Source organism: Populus nigra, chromosome 6, assembly GCF_951802175.1.
Source record: "Populus nigra chromosome 6, ddPopNigr1.1, whole genome shotgun sequence".
Lineage (NCBI taxonomy): Eukaryota > Viridiplantae > Streptophyta > Magnoliopsida > Malpighiales > Salicaceae > Populus > Populus nigra.
Window position 1 is genome coordinate 10,735,721 of NC_084857.1, and position 20,814 is coordinate 10,756,534.

Here is a 20,814-nt window from a genome sequence, read left to right on the forward strand (position 1 = left end):
ATCAGATTCAGATGCTTGGGTAAAAAAACAACGTCAAATCGAAACGGCACCAAACCAGCATAAACAAAGAATACTTCTTTCTGAGTGAATCGGACCGAAATACTTGGAACCCCGTCTCGTTTGACTTGGTTAATGAATTGGATATAACCCGGATAATCCGGTTCCTGGAAATCACAATTCAAGGAGGAGCATGCTGATGCGATCATGGTGCTCTCGTCGTATACAAGCCAGATAAAGTAACTTTGGATCCCTTGCTTAGGTCAAAGAAATGGAGCCTCGCCCTCGCGGAGTTCAAAAGAGAATAGAGTTCTATTTTGACTTTTGGGAGACAGCCAAATTGCCATAATTATGACATGCATTTTAACCTTCCAAGGGAAGCTTCTATGGGGCGTTAAATTAAAATTAAAAGAGAACCTAGAATGCGTGTCAGTTTCACTTTATCTCTATGCATATTTTACTCTTCCATCTTTTATGGAAAAAATTTAGGTCTCGAATCCGGACTCATTAGTATTTAAAAAATTGTTTAAGGATTTATATGTTTTTTTTATTTTTTAATATAATAAAAATATTTTTTACATTTAAAACCAATAAAATTTATAAATATTGACCAAGAGCTTTCATAACTTTTCATAATAAGCTTATTAATAAAAAAAATGTTTATTTACCCATGTGATCAAAAATTTATTGAGCTACTGGGAAGCCCTGTTAATAATTTTGCTATAATCTATGTACAGTCAAAATACCTTTTAATCTTGTAAAGGAAAAAAATTACAATAAATAGGTTCATGGGGGTGTTTTAGTATATTTCATGTTTTTTTTTTAAATTTTTATTGTGCATGTTCCAAATGAGTCAATAAATAGGTGGTATCAATACTATTCAAGTGGCCCCTGTGACACTATCTAGTAGCCAAATGTAATCATTTATCTTTTCATTGGATGCTGACTGTCTCCTCTTTCACATAGTATGATGCATGTAGATGTGTGGTAGTCAGATTGTCGCAAATAATTATTTATGTTTTGTTTTTGTTTTTTTTACCTGTCTAGCTGCTAAAATACATCATTGTCCTATTTATTGTTTAATTTTTAATTTTAGTTTTTTTTCTTTTAATTTTTTATTTTGTTTTGATTTTTTTTATAAAAGTTTTTTTCAATTTAATCATTTAATTATAATTTGTTCCGTGTTTTGTTTTTCATTTTAGTCCCCGTTCTTTTTATTTTTTATTTCAATTGTATTTTTTTTTTATTCTAGTTGTATTTTTTTTCGATTCTAATTTGTATATATGATGTTTTTCAATTCAGTCCTTCTATTTTTAATTTCTTATTTTTTTTTTCTTAGCTCTTTTTTAAAGGTTCTATAGTTTTTAATTTTATCATTCAAATCAAATTTATATTTTTTTTTCAAATAGTTATAATATTTATTTCAAGCTAGTCCCTTTTCTTTTAATTTTTTAATTTGTTTATCTTGCTATTTTGTCATAGTTTTTATGATTTTTAATTTTATAATTCAATACAAATTTATAATTTTAACAATGATGGTAGCTATGATAATCATAATGGTTGTAATAATAATAATATTAATAATTATTATAGTTATATCAATAATTATTGATATTATCGTTATCATTACAAATGAACTAATTATTGCTGCATGTTGGAATTACTTTGATAATACCATATTTGCATCTTACCATTTTATCAACTCAGTTCACCTAAACAAACCCTAATTTTATATCATGAAAATCAAGGCATACAAATAATAAGTAAATTCTATATCTTGAGAAATCTCCATTCTCTACAATGAAATGGGTAATATATGTTAAAAAAACTAATGAAGCAGTAAATTGAAGAGTTTTTTCAAAAAAAAAAGAAGATTTAAAACTAAAGGAGTTTTAGCCAATATCCATACCTACATCCAAACAAATTCTTCAATGGAAGGTTGCAAATTGGTTAGACCATGGCCATGATTTTCCATTGATATCGTTTGTACAGTTTAGACAGACAAAAGTATAACTCCAAAACGATCATTGTAGTTGGCATCATTTACTCAACTCTTCTGGATTTCTCTCTTTTACTTTGGTCCCTTCTCAAGAGAAATCAACCAACACCCAAATGGATCAAAAATAACATTCTAGCACAGAAAAAAGCCCAGTGATCATGACTCACTGTTCTCTTCTTGATTCGTACTCCCATTTCTTTATCACCTCGAGTAAAATCTCATTCCAAGTATCTATAGGCCCTGGCAAGCACCAATGCACACAATCGTTTTGCACACGCTCAGCTACACCGTAAGCAAATGGAAATGGATGCATATATGGACCTGGGTGACCATCTGGCCTCATCAATGACAACTTGGTAACATCGAGTGCCTCTAATCTGAACTTTTCAAGCTGCACAGAATTCATTTTCGCAGCTTCCACTTCTTCAACCTCGACTTGTCTCATCTCTGCATCCATCCCTTCAAGTGTTTTCTCTCCCTCCTTATAAGGCTCCGTTTTTGGACAAGCACCTAACTTATCCCAATCACCTTCGAAATGGGCTGGAGAAAACGTAGTCACGAGTGCATCAAAACCATTGTCATTAGGACCTTTCCTGTCAACTAGAGCCTTAAGTGTGGTCTTTATAGCCTTCCTCAAGATATCATAAAATCCAATCTCAGTGTGATTAAGATCGGGGCAGTAATGACAACCTAGTACTTGATCACCTTCATAATATACTGCTGGATGTAAGAACCAATGCCCAATTGATAACACAACCATGTCAATTCCATTCATGTCAGCAGCCCATCTCTCATCAACGTGATCCAAAAACAGCTCGTTATGATTGAGACCAGTATTGGATTTTTCCACGCCTCTAACAAGAAACGGTGACCAATAGACTGAGATGCTGAAATTGTGAGACTCAAAATACCATCTACGAAACTTGTTTTCTTCACCATCTCGATAAACAAGATTAGGGGGAGAGACAGAGGATAGCATGCAAACAAGTGACTCCAATTGGTTTCTAGCCATAGAGTCACCGACAAAAGCTAAATGTTTGTTTCTAAGGAGTTGGAGAAATGTGTTGGGTTCAAACCTTGGAAGCTTACATTGTTTCGGTTTCCATCTCCAGTAGAGATAACCCATGTCCGGCCTGCCATGGGCAATGCAACTCTGGCCTTCCTTGATTGTACCGCAGGTTGAACCGTTATACAAAGGATCCCTCCTATCAGGTACCCAATTTCCATCGGTGTAGTCACAAGAAGTTTCATCTTCTGCAACATGAAAAAAAAAAATCTTAGTACCAAAAAGCAGAGGAAGATTTTTTAATTAAAGAAAAACTACTCGTAAGTTGTTTTGCAGGTAAATAAATGCACCTAATAAAGCAGGAGGTGGAGAAACAGAGGAGGAGGTGAGAATGGTTGTGGCAGTGTGGCGGAGGGGGTAAGGGTATAAATACACGCGAAAGAGAACTAAAGGGAGCATAGCATAGAAGGTCCATGGAATGAGCTTCCTAACAAGAGAGGGATGGAGGGTGTGGTGGTCTTTGAATGGGCTGCCCATTCTGAAATGTAAGGGAAGAGATGGTTTGGGTCCGGCCAAGTGTAGACAGAGAAGGAGGAACGGGGAGGGGAAGTTGGGGTTAGACTTTGGACAGGGAGGGTTTGAACGAGAAGGACAGAGACAAAGGTGGTCTGGTATGGTCACATCGAGAATCACATTTTCTTTCCCAGTATTATAATGTATTGTGGTTTGGGCACCTAATATTACGATGTGGTATGACTCTTGTGTTCTCGTGTCTCGTGTATATTCTGTGTTTTAGGATGTTTTTTTAAAAGGTATTTTTTATTTAAAATTATATTTAGATAATTTTTATATATTTTTTTATTTTTAATGATAGAAAATCAAAAATATCATAAAATACTAAAAAATATTAATTAATTTTTTTCAAGTTAAATATACATTAAAATACTTTTAAAAACAAGAAACAAATAGTTTTTTTATTAACACGAAAATCCAAGTTAATTAAAATATATTTTAATTAATTTTATGAATCTTAAAAGTAATGAACACTAACCTAAAAAAATATTTAATTGGATGATTATTAAAAGATAAAAGAAAGTAGTTTTATTGTTATTGAAACAAGTGGTGCTCTCTCTACTGGGACGTTTTCTTTTCTTTTCTTTTTTTTTCTGATGAATATTAATTGGAGTTCCTTTATATCATAGTAAATAGTAACGATGGTTTTTGAAAATGTTATTTTACTTTAAGATATAATAAAATAATATTTTTTTATTTTTAATAATAACATGTTAATTTAAAAATATAAAAAAAATACTTAAAAAAAACAAGCATGCTATAATTGCCTTACGTGGTGCTTTTTCTTTATTAAGTAGCCGTCTAGTACCAGTATCTGTTATTTTCATTTATGGTGATGGGAACACCCTGCATGTGCCCGTCACTTCTTTATATTTGAAAAAATAAAAAATTGGTGAAGCACTGTCTGCTTTTATAAAATTACTTATTTAGTTATCAAAGAATGAGTAAATTCATTTTCTCGGAAATAAATAAATAGATTATTGAATTAGTTTAACTACCCGGATTTTCTTCTTGAAGAGGTCTGACTCCTTACTCTTGCATTGACATTTTATCTCAATTACACCCCTTTATTTCTTAATAAATTATTAATAATTTTGTTCAAGAAGTTTAAAGAAATTATTTAGAACTGTTTTTATTTAAAAGTCTAGTAGCATAACTTGTAAAAATATATAATCCAAAAAAAATAAAACTTGTAGAGAGAGAGAGAGTTAGACGCAATATAAGCTACCATGGAAAATGTCACCCCATCAATCCATTCCCTTTTGATTTTTTTAATCAAGGTAAATATCCTTTATAATTTCCTGATTAAAAAACAAAATGAAAAAATTGAATAACTCAATATAACTAAAAAATTATTTTAATTATTTAATAAAAATAAGTAATCAAGTATTTTTTTTATATATTATTGTAAGACTATATAGCTATATATAAATTGAATATAATATATATATATATATATATATAAAATTATTAAGTAATAATTTATTTTTATATTTTTTTTTCACTGAGTAGTTTCATATTTTAGCATTATACATTGACAATGAAATTGATGTCTTACGCTTTTAATTATAGTTTTTAGATCCGGCCAGTTGATTAACTTAGTTTAAAATCTGAATTTTAGGTTTTGATAAGATAATTGAATTGCTCGGGTTATTTAAAAAATTCAATGGGTTGCAACTTGGTTTTTGACCGGATTACACTGGGTTTTTTCTTTTCTTATTTTTTTTTTCAATCTGACCCGGTTTCAGTTTCAAATTAATCAGATTTTGAATTATCTTACGAGACCAAATCGAATTTTAAAGTTATGAAAAAGGAAAAAAACACACCTACATTATGATAACATTTAAAAAACCTCTACCAGAAGAGATTTTTGGTTAAAGAATTTTTTGAAAGGAGAAGATTTTATTTCTCTGCCTTTTTTTTTAATCTTAAAAATTTATTACACTGATGATCATCTGTTTCTTAAATATCTAATTTTAGTCTTGCGTGTCATGATATTCATAAAACAATGCAAGGCGCGTCGACTACACTTACAGTTAAAATACGTCAATTGCAATAATCACAAGGGCTATTGTTAATGATGTTTTTTATGCCTTTAGGAAGATAGCTTTTAGAAAAGGAAGACATGCCCAATAATTCTGGTTTGATGAAAAAGAATCTGTCAATTAACAAGTATGTATGGTGGTGCAGAGTTTTGGTTTGAAGCTTCTATGCAGTTTTTAAAGGGTGACTGGAAGTCAAATTAAAGCGGTTATTTTTAAAAATTTTATATTTTTTTAAAAAATATATTAAAATTTTCAAAAGAATTATATTTAACATCAAAACAAATCAAAAATATATTTAAATAGTAATATATTTGAATATACTATTTCAAACACCTTCTTACTTTAGTTCGCCTAAAAAACTCATCACACCCTCCTTGATTTAGAGTAATAATAAACTGATTTAATCATAGAGTAATCTTTTTTCCAAGAAATAGCCAAGGCATAAAAGAGAAACAGATTACACAAGTCAGCTCGCTGATCAGCAATAAGCATCGGCAGAAATAAGTAATGGCCCCATGATGTTGAAATTATGTGTTGTCCCCAGATGATGCGTGTAAGAAGAAAACTCCTGCATCCATGATATGATATGACACCTTACCTGAAAGCAAGTCATAATCATCCTGTGACGGTGAGATCCAGCATCACAAGAAATATCTACTTATTAAAAACGTTAATTTGCTGTGACCATGATTTCTCTCCATCCTTCCATGTCCACATGATTTTCCGGTGATATAAGAACAAGACTGTCAGATTATCCTGGAGGGCAGGGGGGGATGAGTTTCAGCCATGTCTTCAAGCAGCCCCCGGCTATCTGTCCAGGTGCTCTTGAGTGTATGAGACAGACTGCTCGTAGTTTCTTAAACATTCGTAATTTTACAGACCTGCCGACAAAGTATGCACAGAATTGTATGCAAGCATCTGGTGTTTGCTGCTTTGAATTTTTGTGTATAGGAGCTGTCATGCACTTGCCATGGATTTTAATATGTGTTGTGTTACCATAATGCTTCGTCGATATTATGAATCAGACAGGACCAGCCAGTGGAGATCTATCTATCATTGGTCGTCTCTGGTGTATTTTTTTAACTTTGCCATGATGGCAAATATTATAAATTAACTAATTTAATTTCTCCAGCCAATAGCTACAAGTGAAATCCGATTGGCTACCTTGGGAATACGTAATTCAGATCCAATCTGGACCTCTAATTGTATGACGTGTATGGTCGCACCCAGAGCACGTACAGAAGGGTTCATGTGTAGTAGTATATCATTATCGCAGGGATTGAAGTACTAACACGTGGCTCACCGACACAACAGTAACCAGTAACGGGTGCTGTCAACTTTTTTCATCTACCAGCCTTTCGTTGAATCCTGAAGTAGCTAAAGTTAAAGAGTGGTGTCGTTTTATCACAGTGCGCATCTAAATCTCTCTGTTTTTTAAAAACAAAAAAAAAAATCATTAAGTTTCAACTTTTTTTTCAACTATTTTAAAAATCAACGGAAAAAAAAATCATCTCAATGATAATATTAAAAACATAAATATGTATAATATTTATAATTTTATCATTTAATATATATATATATATTAACTATTTTATTTTCTATTAAGTGATATATATCAATTAAATAATAAATGCATACCCAAAACTCAATAAATAACTTATAAATATTTAGATTTCTTAAATAGCAAGCAACAAGTAGAGTATAAATATGAAGACTGAACTCGTTAATACCATTATCATCCTTAGTCTTAATATTCCCAAGTAAAAAATTCATAAGATCAAGTTGCTAGACATAGATAAGTTAGTAAAGGCAAGATTCTTCTAATTATGAGAGGCATACATCCCTGAACCCATCACTGGAAAAAAAAAAACAAAACGTTCTGTACGGAATGCAAGTCAAAATTATGGACAAGTTTAGGATGTCCAGAATTCAAAAAATATCAATTATCAATTAATTATTAAATTTAAAAGAAATTATAAAATCAAATTATTGAGCGATGGCTATGGACCCGACACCTGTCTAGCAAATCCGACAACCAACAGTAGCAATTCGTCTGAGCCACGGATCGTGCGGGAGACTACAAACATTTTTATAATGTCGATGTGCTAAAAAAACAAAAATACTATGTTAAGAGAGGGGCACGGCCCACGGGGCAAACCGACACTGGCGCTTGAATATCAAACGAGCATGGCGATGCAGGCCGTGGCTGAAAAGGAGGAGCGGGTGAGTGGTGGCTACCTAACTAGGAGAAAATGATAATTATTGTAGGGACCACAATATAGGTAGGTACTATTTTGCCCCAGTTCTAGTGGTCAGAGGGGGTGAAGGGGCCACGATGACGGTGCTGCTCGTTTCCAGAAAAAAAATATTAAAGAAGTCTTGCTTGTAGTACGGAGAAAGCTACCAAACGTTTGAAAAAGGGTCCCCTGTTTTTATTTAATTAATAAATTCAATTCTTACCAAAAGCAGTTGAAAGTTGAAACTGTCAGCTCCGACCATGGTAATTGGAACTGTTGATCCCATACCCAGGTACTGTTTCCTTGTTTTTAAGCTTCTTCCCTTTTTCTCTCTCTTTCTCTACCTGACACCTGGCAACTGCACAGGTGACCAGCATAAGATTTCCAATGGCAGGGAAGTAATTCCATGGATATACTCCATCAAAAATATCATCGTAAAATTCTTTTGAAAATTTAAGTGTGATTTAATGTTTAGATAAAAAATTATAATTTTTTAGATTTATTATTTTAATCCGAATAGATTTTTTTTTAAATCCTAAACTTGTTTAGTGCTTCATAAATGTATTTATATTTACTAAATCATTTACATGTTTATTAACAAAGTATTAATATAACTGTTAAGGTACCATTATATCTTTATAAAAATAAAAAACAAGTTTGATTCCTATAAAATATACATGTTGAAAAGGTTAGCCACAAATCTTAAACAAGACTAATTTCACTATTTAAATTTTAAATTTTTTTTGAAGAAATTCAAATAAAAACAAAAAAAATCATTTACATATTCTATCTAAAAGAAATTATTATTTACTTGTGTTAAAATCATATTTTTCTGTTCAAAATCATTTATTATTAAAAGCCTGGCGGCACCGACTTTTTACATGGGTTTCTAGCTCTCAATTTATCCTGTATCTAAGGCTGTTATCAAGTTAATATTCTTATATTTTCTTACATTATTCCTTCTACGAGGCCCGCATACATCATTCATGAGTCATGGCCCATTTGTTAGCCTTTTTAGCCAATATGAAATCCCAGTTAATTTCTTTTAACGCCATTTTCTTGAGCATTTGTTTTTTTTTTCCTGGTATTTTTATATATTTGTTAGGTTTGCAGCCTAGATAAAATGGGGGGAAAGGAAGAAGAAGCAGAGCTTAAGAGGATATTTGAGGGCATGTTACAGAGCTCTTCTCAAAATAGCTTGCCAGAAGCACAAGAATACATTTAAAAAGTATCTAAAAAAAATAAAAGCAAAACCTATGTCAAATATTTGGGTGCAATATTTTTTAATTAAAAATATATTAAAATGATATAAAACTAAGAATTTTGTAAATGGACGCCTCCTCATATTTTATACTAATTTAAGGCTATTATTTATCAACGATAAACAAAATTTATAAAGGACGTAATATTACTATCTAAAAAACAAAATAAGATAAAACAGACTATTAAATTTGGGCTGAACAACCCCAGCCCAAATAGTTAAATGGGCCAGAGGCCATATGAACCCAAATTAACCCACAAAATGTAGCTCTCCAACATAACAACCCAAATAACACAAGGTAAAGAAGAAGAAGCTGGTGAAAGCAAAGCTCAATCAAGAGCAGGAACTATCGACAGCAGCCATGGCAATGGAAGGTAGCAACATCAACAGCAACAGAGAAGACTTTACTGTGGGTTGCTTGCTTTCTATCAAAACCACCTTAGGCGAAGAGTTTGATGGACAAGTCATTACCTTTGACCGGCCCTCCAACATCCTCGTTCTTCATATCCTCCACTCTAATCTTTCCTTCTCTTTTCTATTGCTTTAAAACATCAGTATTTTTATGTTTCTTCTTTGATATTTCTTAACTATTTTATTTCACAAGAGGAATCGAAACCTGGTCCGAAGAAAAATATAAGGTTTTTGAAAGCAAATTATATAAAGGAGTTTTCTTTTCGGGGTCAAGCCGAGGACCCACTTGACATCAAGAAGTGTTATATTGATCTACACAGTCTTCAAGCCAGGGAGGAATTGGCTTTAAGGTGATTTTCATTGTAACCCATCCGGGGATTTGTGTTTTCTTTTTTTTTAAAAAAAAAAAAACAATAATCAAGTTTTTGTAAAGTTTTGATTGGACTGGATTTGCAGGCAAGCAGAAGCAGATGCTGAGAGGATTGGAGTGGGTGTCACTGCTGAGGCACAGGGCATTTTTGATGCCTTGTCTAAGACGTATGTACCCTCATCCTTACTCCTGTGGCGTTATATCTTGTTGCTAGCAAGCGTATTATGCCTCTAAACTTTAGCTTGTTCATTGAAGTCACCTAATTTAGCATACCCAAATCGTTAAAAAGTGGGATGGGTTTCAAGTTTTACTAACATGTAATGTAAGAGGCTGTAGATATTATAATCTGTAGAAGCATGTTCTTCTAGCATTATGATGAGAAGATACGTACTTGTAAGGTGGAAAGAGGGCTTATGTCAGGAGAATATCATGGATAATCTTAATCTATGCTATCCTTGCCCTGCAATTCATATCATTGAGTTTATCAAATTGACAAACCTGTTTCTCCAATGCTCTTTTATGGATTTTGTATGCTCTTGCTTTCTGAACTGCCATAGATACATTATTGATGAAACATTAATGTGCCGAACTTTGACAACGTTGTCAATATAGATTCACATAGTTTTTTTTAGTGGAATTTAATTATTTCATTTAGAGAAGTCAGTATTAGAGGGTGAGAAATGAAGTGCATATTTAGGGGCTTGAAAGGTTAGAAATTTGTATTATGTTGCTAATATTTGGCTGACGAGCTAAGGAGATATAGTCCATGGCACAATGCTGCATGACCTATGCTGGAGCTGAACAAGGGTTCTGATGATAATATGAAACAGAAAATGCTATAAGATGAGGTGTGCATGGATAGCGTAAATGAATTGGATTCATATGATAGGATTGATTCAGAATTGAATGGATATGATTGTTTTGCTTATTGATGACTTAATCGACTGGTTTTTGAGTTGGGACTGAGTAGAGAAATATGCCTCGTGTATTCTGTAATTGGCTGGGATTTGTTATATAGAAATATTGGGGGCTTCAAGCTGATGCAAAATGTGTGAGTTGCTTAGGGTCTGAAAATGATTAAGGATAACTAAGTTCGAAAGCAAAGGATAGATTCTCTGAAAGAGATCAAGATGCAGAATTTCTGGGACAGCTGCTAAAAACGATTTAGGGTTTGTTTGTAGTGGTTTTATTAGAAAATTTGAATTTGAAAATATGCATAACTTGGGGCTTTTATTGGTATAATGTGGGAGTTCAGAGGTTGGTTGGAGAGAAAAGGATGCCTGCATACTATTGGCATGAATACTCCTCCCACATGTAGTCCTTGACTGCTAGTTTCATTTGTAGTGGTTGGATCTGCTATATCAAATGATTCTCCTTGTTGTAATTCAATTCATTTCCTTAATTAACAGATTTCTTTTTCATCCAAGAAATTCTTCAGTATAAAGTGAAGTTGAGGAGTGCTAACTAGTTGGATAAGCTTTCCTATGGAGCCACTGGTTTAAGTAATGGTGAACCATGCCTGGATTATGAATTGGTACATCGACGAGTCATTAATTAACAATAACCTATACAAGCTATTTTTTCGAGTGATTTATTCGTTTATACTGTTGGGGTTCTATTATATGAACTTTATTCATTTATACTGGAGGGGTCTTGTCTATTATGAACTTGCGGTGTTTAACGACATGAATGTGCTAGTAACAACATATAAATGCTTAAATTTTCTGTACACTTGTAAACTACCATTTGACTTCCACAATCTTGTGTGAAAGCACAAATAAGCTGATTTTTTGTTTATTTTTTCGAGTGTATGTACATGTGTTCTTGATTGAATAAGCTTCTGAGGTTGTTCATTGCCTTTGTCTTGTTGTGTCATTTTAAGTGGGCTATGAATTGTCCTCAATTTTCTGTATTGTATATTCTTACGCAAAGTATTATTAGATCACTAACAAGTCATTAATTTCCCAATTGGTGTCAATGCATATAACCAGGCTTCCAGTTCGCTGGGACAAAACATCCATAGTTGTGATGAATGAAGTTCATGTTAGTAGTCCATACCTGCCTGAATGTGTCAGTGGAGGAACTCCTGCTGCCAATGACAGGGTGAAGAAAGTGGTAAGACGCTGAACAGGATGCAAAATTTTGATTTATTTTTAGAAATTTGAGGGGGGTCAAATAATGTGCTTATGCGTGTCCCTTTACAGCTTGAGCTCGAGAGGAAGAGGTTGCAAGCCCGTGGTGCCAGTCAGTGAAGATTTTATTTTGCTTTCTGCAACTGCCTGGAAAGCACCTCGTGTAACGGATTAGCGTGGGTACCCAACCTGAGGTACAGCCATCTCTGGGAAAAGCATGATTCCTTAAGCTAAGACCATTCAGATTTTCTTGACAAGGGAATTTTAGTTTTCACCCTAGACATTAATTTGTAGCTATTCTTTCATGGTTCTGCTTCTGGCGTTTTAGTTGTATCATTATTGAGTGTTCTGGAGCAAAGCAAAGGTAAGTGATCCGGTTTTCTTTAGCTATAAATTAATAGCGTGTTGCAACATCCTCAGATGTATGGGAAACAAGTCTGCCACCAACCAGTATCAAGAAATACACGAGTCATTTCTTCTCTGTCGTCAGCATTGAGCTACTACCATATTAGTTTTTTGTGTAAATTCGGTATTAGGTGCGGTACCTGGGCATGTGATGTTTTGTTCTCAAGTTGGAAGAAAGATGACCTTTCCCATAGCCACAGGTAAACCCGGTGCTTTCTTTCTAGTAGTTGCTACCTGTCTAAGACTCTAAATCAAGTCATTCCATAGGAGAAAGTAGAATGCAATCACTAGTGAGCGCTGTTGTTGAACCTGGCTTGGCTGGTTGGACTGAAACCCTAGACTTTGCCAAGTTTATAGTTAAATTATCTAGGACATTGACAAGGTTAAACTCGAATGAGTTCCACGTTTGCAGTTTGCACAGCTTATATTTCAAGTTGAGGAATCACTACTTGACGGTAAAAACAATAATTTAATGGGTGTTCACTGCTAGAAGCCATTGTAAAAATTATTTAGAATTGCAATGTCAATCGCTGTATGGATATTTTATTTCATGTAGAACTACTTTAGTTGGATATAATCATGTTAAAAATAAAAACCTAAAGTAATAATCATATTATAATGTGAAAGTGCTTTAATCTCGTTCACAAAAAATGAACGATAAAAACAAAATAACGCTATAAAAATATTTCACAGGTAAAAGTTATTGCATGCAAGAACTTTAAAATGTGTCGAATGGCAAGATTATAAATGGATTGTCAAGATATTCAGGAAATATAATAAAATACGAATTTATTTGGAATAAAGTTTTCAAAACCGGAGCTGAGTCTTGAAAAAGTATGACATAACCTTGAATTCAAGTATGTTTGGTATTGTAGTAGTTTTTATAGTTATGATTTGAAAAAATTATTTTATAAAAAGTATTTTTGGTTAAGGTTGGTTTGATATTTATATATGTTTGGTTAAAACTGTGGTTGAAATTGAGATTGAACAAAAAAATAGTTTAATGTGTTTAACTAAAAATGCTTTTCAAATTGAGGTTATAAAATAATTTTAAAAAATATATATTTATATTGATGGTTTTTATTTAAATATTATAGATTTAATTACTGCTATTACATCATGAAATAAATAATATTTTATATAAAATATTTTTTATTGTTTCATTAAACTATCTACAACTCCATCACGTATGAAATACATCCGACAAGGACTACAGTTTCATTGGTTTTTTAAGTGCGCAACAACATCAGGTAAAATATCATCAGGAATAAAATTAGAATTGCGATCAAATTTTGCAAATACTACGTCATTAAGCGATCTTTGTCTAATTTATATAGTGTCATTGAATAGTATTAAATAGTAATTTTTTGAACAAAACACTTAAAAATAAAAAATATTTTTTTTATTTTACTGGGTCAGACCCGGTTCAATGCATTTGGCTTTGAATCGGACCGGGTCCGGCGGGAACAGTGGAGGATGACTCCACTGTTCACGTGAATTGCGGAGAGTGATGCACTCTCCACAGAAAAGCAGCTCAGTGTTGCTTTCTCCTGCCCTGCGTTACAAGCACAGATTCTAATAGGCCCCATGAATAGTAAATTGTGTTTCTTTCATTACCAAACATGTTGCTCATGCGTTTTAAGCAAAACGCAAAAGCAATCTCCTAAATAAGTCATTTTTTTCTTTTAAAAAAACTTTATCTGTACTTTTTTCAAAAAAAAAACACATATCCTTCATTGGTTATTCCTGGTTAGTGGTGCTCGCCCAATGATACTGATCTATATTATTTTTTCAGTAAAATATTTTGGCATCGCAAATGTTTTTTAATCTCGATCAATTAAATAAGCTAGTTTTATTTAAATCATACTGGAAAAAAAAAACAATGATAGCAAACGGGAAAACATAGATATAAAATAAATCTATCAACTTGGATTGAATGGTGAAATTAAAAAGAACAAATTTTTTATAAAATAAAATCATGAGAATAAAGATCAAATTAAAAATACAAATACATGATCAAATAAACTTGAACATGTTGAATTTTTCAATGTGATTTTTTACAGAAAAAAATCATAAATGTGGATCGAAAAACTTATGCAAGCATCCAATTAAATAAACCCCTAACCATTATGTAAATAAACGAAAAAGAAGATTAATGATAAATAAAGACATAATTAAAAAAATTAAGATACTAGTGTAAATAAAGATATTTAATATTCCAACACGAGTTATTTATATGGTTGTGTCTAATTAATTTGCTTATGAAAATCAATTTGTAATAGAGATTGATATACACATAAAATTTATTGAACAAAATCAAAATTAAAAAAAAAATTATGCAAGATTGCACATATTAAAAAATATTATAAAAAATATTTAATCTATATAAAAATATTATAGATGAAGCATACTAACTTTTGAAAAAACTAAACACGCCGATTATAATTAAAAATTAATTGCTATTCAAGGCTAAAAAAATCCAAAAACAAATCATGAAGAAGGGGTATTAATTAAAATTTTAAAGTTATAAAAATTATTTGAGAAAAGCACATATAAAAAAATCTATTAATATAAAAAATAATATTATTATTATTTTAATATATATTTTAAATAAAAAATATTTTGAAAAACAATAAATATTAATGAGAAATCATACCTAAAACATGATAAGAAATGGAAATTATGGGCTCTAATTTGGTAAAGCTCATGGGCTAGCCCGTTTGTAGAGTATCCCTATTTGAGATTTATTTGAGTTGCAAATTATTAACAAGAACTCTAAAATACAGAGGATAAACAATATGCACTCCAGAACACATAGGAAAAATAATATGCTTCCACACATATTTACTATTTACTGCTAAAGTGTATTTTGTTTTTTCCTTCCAAGACAAAACTAAAGGCTTATGAGCTGAGATCGTTCGGTCTTTTTCATGACTCGTTAATTAGTTATTATAGATTTGATTGGGCGTATGTGACTTTTCTTTATTTTTAGAAACATTAAAATGACTTTATATTGAGTTAATTTTTATGTGTTCTGGATATTTAGGTTTTTAAAAAAAATAGTAAAAAGATATTTTTACCTTTAAAATCAAGAAAAAACAAGTCATTGATCCAGGAGGCCTTTTGGTCTTTTTTTTCAAAAAAATTTTGTGTGTGTGTTAACTCCATAACCATGAAGGAATTATTATTTGAATTCATATTAATATTTAGAATAATTAATTAATATTTAAATTTAAAAACTGATGGTGAATGTGATGTCTACCAGTGGTCAAACTGCTCTTCTACTATGTTGTTGGAAGTTTCATCGCGTCTTCTTCCTTCAGATATAATACATGTCAGCGGTGGTGAGCTAGTTTATCGGCGATATATATTTTTATGGAGGACTTTGCTTTCTTTTTTCATCTTAGATAAGGTTAATCTCGATCTCATAATCAAGATTTCAAATTTTGAAGACTGATATAAGTCAACTTTAGTGTTTTTAATTTCATGAGTTCTAAGGATTCACACATGTTGACTTCAGTATTCTTTTAAAAAAAATTTAATTTCATCTATTAATATTTATTTTTTTAAAAAATTGATCTTCGTGTTTTTTTTTCCACCTTCCTTATATATTTAATTTTTTGATAAATTTAAATATCTTAATCTTAGTTATTAATTGATTAGATATTGATTTATTTAACTAAAAAAATATTTTAATATTTTAATTTATAATTAAAAATTGTTTTATGTCCAATAAAAAAACTTGTATAGTTTTTTTACCGAGAAATAAAACTAACTCACAACGGATCACGAGCCATGTAGCTAGTCTATAAGATATAATTTCAAGCCTGGGTGAAAATGTACTTCAACAGGGACTTGGAAACACAGTAAGAGTAATAATATAAAGCCGCACGAAAAGAAAATGGATGTGCCCAATCGGTGTGGTGTACCGAGGCCGATCCCTGTAAGAGATCGAAAAAAAGATCGAATTGTCGGTTGCTAAAACAGGCTAGTAATTGACCTCATTCCTTGATTAGCTAGTTAGGTACTCAATTCGTTAATCCCTGCCAACCCAATAAAACAAAGATTACAAACAATCTAGATGGTGTTTTAGTAATAAAAGCTTGAAAGCAAGAGATTTGTTTTTTTTATGGTCTCAGGTTCGAGTTCTGTGGTTATTCATATAATAGCAACTGGAGGCTTACATGGTTGTTAACTTCAGGGCTTGTGGGATTAGTCGAGGTGCGCGCAAGCTGGCCTGGACTCCCACGTTAAACTAAAAATAAAAAAGATTAGAGTTAATATGAGGATCAATTCATTAATCCCTACCAACCCAATAAAACAAAGATTAGAGTTAATACGAGGAGGAGTGTAGTTTAATTGGTCTAATTTAAATCTTATAAATTTTAGAGTTATTGGAGACTTATATAATCGTTAATCTTATAACTCATAAGATTAGTCGAGCCGCACATAAATTAGTTCAAATACAAATATTAATAATAAAAAAATTAGATGGATTGAGCCTTCTTGACATTTCAAAGAGATAAGAATCCATGTTATAAAACAAAAACACATATACATGACAAAAGTGAGTTTAGTGTATTTAGTTTTATGGTAAGAAAACCGATGGGGGGATGAAGTTGTTAGACAAAAGAAAGAATAGGGAGAAATTATCAAGATTTTGAAAGTTGGGGGTCTAATAACAATTAGTGTATGTATAGGTAAAGGCGAGAAAAACTAGGCGTGGATGATCCCTTTTCTGTGTAGGATGCTCTCCCCTTTTACTAAAGTTAATGAATACTATATATTTATTCATTTGCCAATCGCTTCTTAAAGAGCTGAGTCTTCCTCTTTTGCAGAGCAGGGAGGGATTCCTTCCCATTGTAATTTGTGTCGGTGGGGTCGCAAAGCACACAGTGAAAGTTTCAACTAGTTTTGTTCAACGCGGCGCCGAAACCAAACAAATTCTGTTGAAAACAAGCAGTTACTTTCCTTGTTCGATCCCTTCCATCGTTCCAAGAAGTAGATATTCGAACCTGTTTAGGATAATGCAGGGCTTGTTTTTTAAAATATTTACTTTTTAAATTTATTTTTTATATAGTTATAGAAAATACTTTTTAAAAAATAATAATAAAATATTATTTTAATGCATTTCAAATTAAAAACATTTTAAAAATCTGTATATACCTTTTAAGTCTAGATAGATTTTTTTTTTTGTTAATCTAAATTGTTTATGAAATTAATTCTAAGAAAAAATGTTTTATCAATGTGTGACTTCGGTTTTTAATATTTGAAAGAGCTGGTTGCCATAAATATTTTTTTAATTTTAAATACGACTTGTATAATATAAGTGAGAGTTTTTAGGGTTGATGCAGGATGTGTATTTTTTATAAAAATTTGAAACAATTAGAGTTTAATTTGCTCATCTAGATTCATAAAGAATATTTTTTTAAAATAAAATTTTCTTAGATTAAAAAAAAAAAAAATTTAGGGTCGATGGTTTTTTTCTTCCGATGTTTCAACGAAGGGATGTGTGATTTTAATATGCGTAATTAATTCGATTACAAGAAAGGTACGAAGGTATCTTTTCTCTTTAAACTACGAGGAAAAAGACGACCATCATTCGAAATTAAAGAGGGGATTGGAAGCAGTGGACGTGGCAGATTTTGACATCTGGTCAGCTTCCCCCCCGACACTGAATTAACGCGGTCGCAGGAAGCGCTTTCGTTGCTTTTCATTTCTGGACACAGCTTTTTCTTTCCTCTTGACTAGTAAATGTAATAGTAATAAAGTTAATTACTTCCAGCTAGGCAATTTTACTTCTCTTATAATCACCGGGGTTTATACTACTGTTAATTTTAAGGTTTATGAATTTAATCGAGATATATATAAGTTAATTTAAATATTCATATTAATTTTTAAAAAATAACCCTATTAAAACAACGAGAAACCATGCATGCAAAGAAAGAAAGACCTTTAACATATTTATATTAGATAGTTTGATGACTTTCCAAGTTACAAAAAGTCATGGAATTAAATCCTGGGATTTCTTGAACAATTCAACGGGTTCATTGAATTATCTTATTGTAAAGATAACTGATTTGTTTTTTATTTTCGCGTATCACCTATTATAAATATGATTTTTTTATTGTAATCTCCAAATAATTAAAATACAATATATAATTATTATTACGTTGGTGTTCGTATATATAGTCATAACTGGGTTATATATGTTAACTCTTTTGTCTCTAGATTATTTGCTCATTTTGCACCACTCAAATTTAATTAAGTATTTATGAAATTGTAATCACACTTTTATAAATTAATTAAAATTTTAAAGAGTGTTCGTTCGTATTGCACTTGCATGTGATCTTGTCAAGATTTTTGTTAAAAGAGAGCACTTAATTAATTAACGCTATTATACATGGGAGTGATGATCTGAATTCATTAGATAAACAATATAGCCTAAACTTGCACTTTGCTTCACCCTCACTTCAATAATTGACACTTTTAAAGAAGCGTTTGGTATGAAGACATTTTATATATAATATTTCCAAAAACAAATAATTTAGATTCATAGAAATTAATCTGTGTGTATATGTTCCTAAAAATCCCTATTTTTACTAATTAAAAAAAGAGTGATTTAAGATATTACAAGACTATATTTTCTAAGAAAGCTCTTGAATATTTTTTTATACCAAAACGTTGAATTTACAGTTGGATCCTTTCGAGATGATTTAATTATAGTTCTCAGCGAACACCAATTGTGTACAAAACAAAAGGCTAATTTAAATACTATGAGTTATTAAAGGTAGAGTAATAATTTTATTTTAATTATATAAGAATTCTTAATATATAATAAATAATTAAAGCACATAAAAACACGTTGCTGGGAGTTTTTATTTTTCAGAAAACAAAAACTAATCACGTTCAAAGTGACATTTAAGATTTTGCACACCAAAAGCCTTATACTCACAGATGGATATATATATATTGGTGAATTCTCGATCCTTAATATATATATATATATATATATATATATATATATATATATATATATATATCCAAAGTTTGAGTGATATATAAAAAAGCATAAGATATCCATTGAGAATTAATAGATCTTTACCATGCAGCAATAATTAGCTGGATATATAGGGAGTTTACTTTATCTGGCATATATAGAATATTTACTGGCATTACATACTCCATGATTGGTCATGCGTGCATCATTAGGATGAAGTTATGAATATAAAAATTATATTAGCTAATAATATAAATTATATTTTAAAATTTTATTTAATAGTTAAGTTTTTAAGTTAAGATAATTTTTTAATATAATATTAAAAATTTGATGACTAAGTAATTATGAATTTAAATTTAATAATATTTATTTATTTAATAAAAATAAAATAAAATATAAAATAATAAAACTTATGTAAATTTCAAGTTTTAAAAATTTTTATTTTAAAAAATATATTAAAAAATAATATAAATTATTTCTCCAAACCATAACTAATAACTTAAGTTTTAATGGTTTTTACCTCACGGATTACCTTGACCATAGAAAGAGCTTAACAACTGCTCCTACAACGATTTTCTTTTTAATTTACTACTTTGTTCACCGAAACCCTTGCCTGGACCCCGCCGCGCCGTTGATTTTGTTCAATCTCGCTAGCCAGCCGCGACGACTGTATCACCGACAAAAGGGAGAAGGGTTTCCCAACTCTATCTATTGGCCCGAACTCTACTTCTATGTATTCCACTCTAAATCGTAGCACCTCCTCCTATTTAGAAACAGGCCTTCTCGTCATACGGTGTGTTTAGTATTGAAATGGTGGTGCTCGTAATAACAATGTGGTAGTTGAAAGTATTTTTTTGTTTAAAAATATATTAAAATAATATTTTTTTATTTTTAAAAATTTATTTTTAATATTAGAATATCAAAATAATCTAAAAATATATATAAAAATTTTATTTTGAATAAAAAAATTTTAAAATTTTAAAAAACATAATTTACATTTTATATTTCCAAACACATTCTCAAACCACAGCTAGAAGCCTATAACACAAGATAGCCGGAGAGAGGGCTGAGAATTAATTTTGAATCCCTCAAAGACCATGTCCATAAATAAGTACACATCTGATCAGTCAGAGCAAAAAAACGACAGACGGGGCCAGCAGATTGACCGGTGTTGGTGCAGGTATTAGCACATAAAACAATACAAAACACAAATTAATAAATTAATTTCAAGTAAAAAATCTTCAAAGCATGCCAGAAACAAATACTTCCGTATACGTTTAACAAATACTTAAAGGGAAAGCCGGAAGGGACTAACCAATCTTCAAACAATGTTTGACCCGTGTTTTTAAAATTTTTAATTTTTTTTAATAAAATTTAA

At 31.0% G+C, this 20,814-nt stretch overlaps 2 protein-coding genes across 2 annotated transcripts; one reads left to right on the forward strand and one right to left on the reverse strand.

Annotated features, from left to right (window-relative positions):
• Positions 1 to 1,748: 1,748 nt before the first annotated feature.
• On the reverse strand, positions 1,749 to 3,744 carry LOC133697509 (xyloglucan O-acetyltransferase 2). The gene is made up of 2 exons (XM_062120119.1): positions 3,353 to 3,744; positions 1,749 to 3,250 (listed from the first exon to the last, which is right to left on the reverse strand). Exons 1-2 carry the CDS (start codon positions 3,537 to 3,539, stop codon positions 2,160 to 2,162), a joined length of 1,278 nt encoding a protein of 425 aa, XP_061976103.1. The 5' UTR covers positions 3,540 to 3,744; the 3' UTR covers positions 1,749 to 2,159.
• Positions 3,745 to 9,386: 5,642 nt separating this feature from the next.
• Positions 9,387 to 12,512, forward strand: LOC133696407 (uncharacterized). The gene is made up of 5 exons (XM_062118594.1): positions 9,387 to 9,620; positions 9,719 to 9,879; positions 9,986 to 10,066; positions 11,891 to 12,014; positions 12,104 to 12,512. The coding sequence occupies exons 1-5, from the start codon at positions 9,480 to 9,482 to the stop codon at positions 12,149 to 12,151; spliced, it is 555 nt and encodes a 184-aa protein (XP_061974578.1). The 5' UTR covers positions 9,387 to 9,479; the 3' UTR covers positions 12,152 to 12,512.
• Positions 12,513 to 20,814: the final 8,302 nt, after the last annotated feature.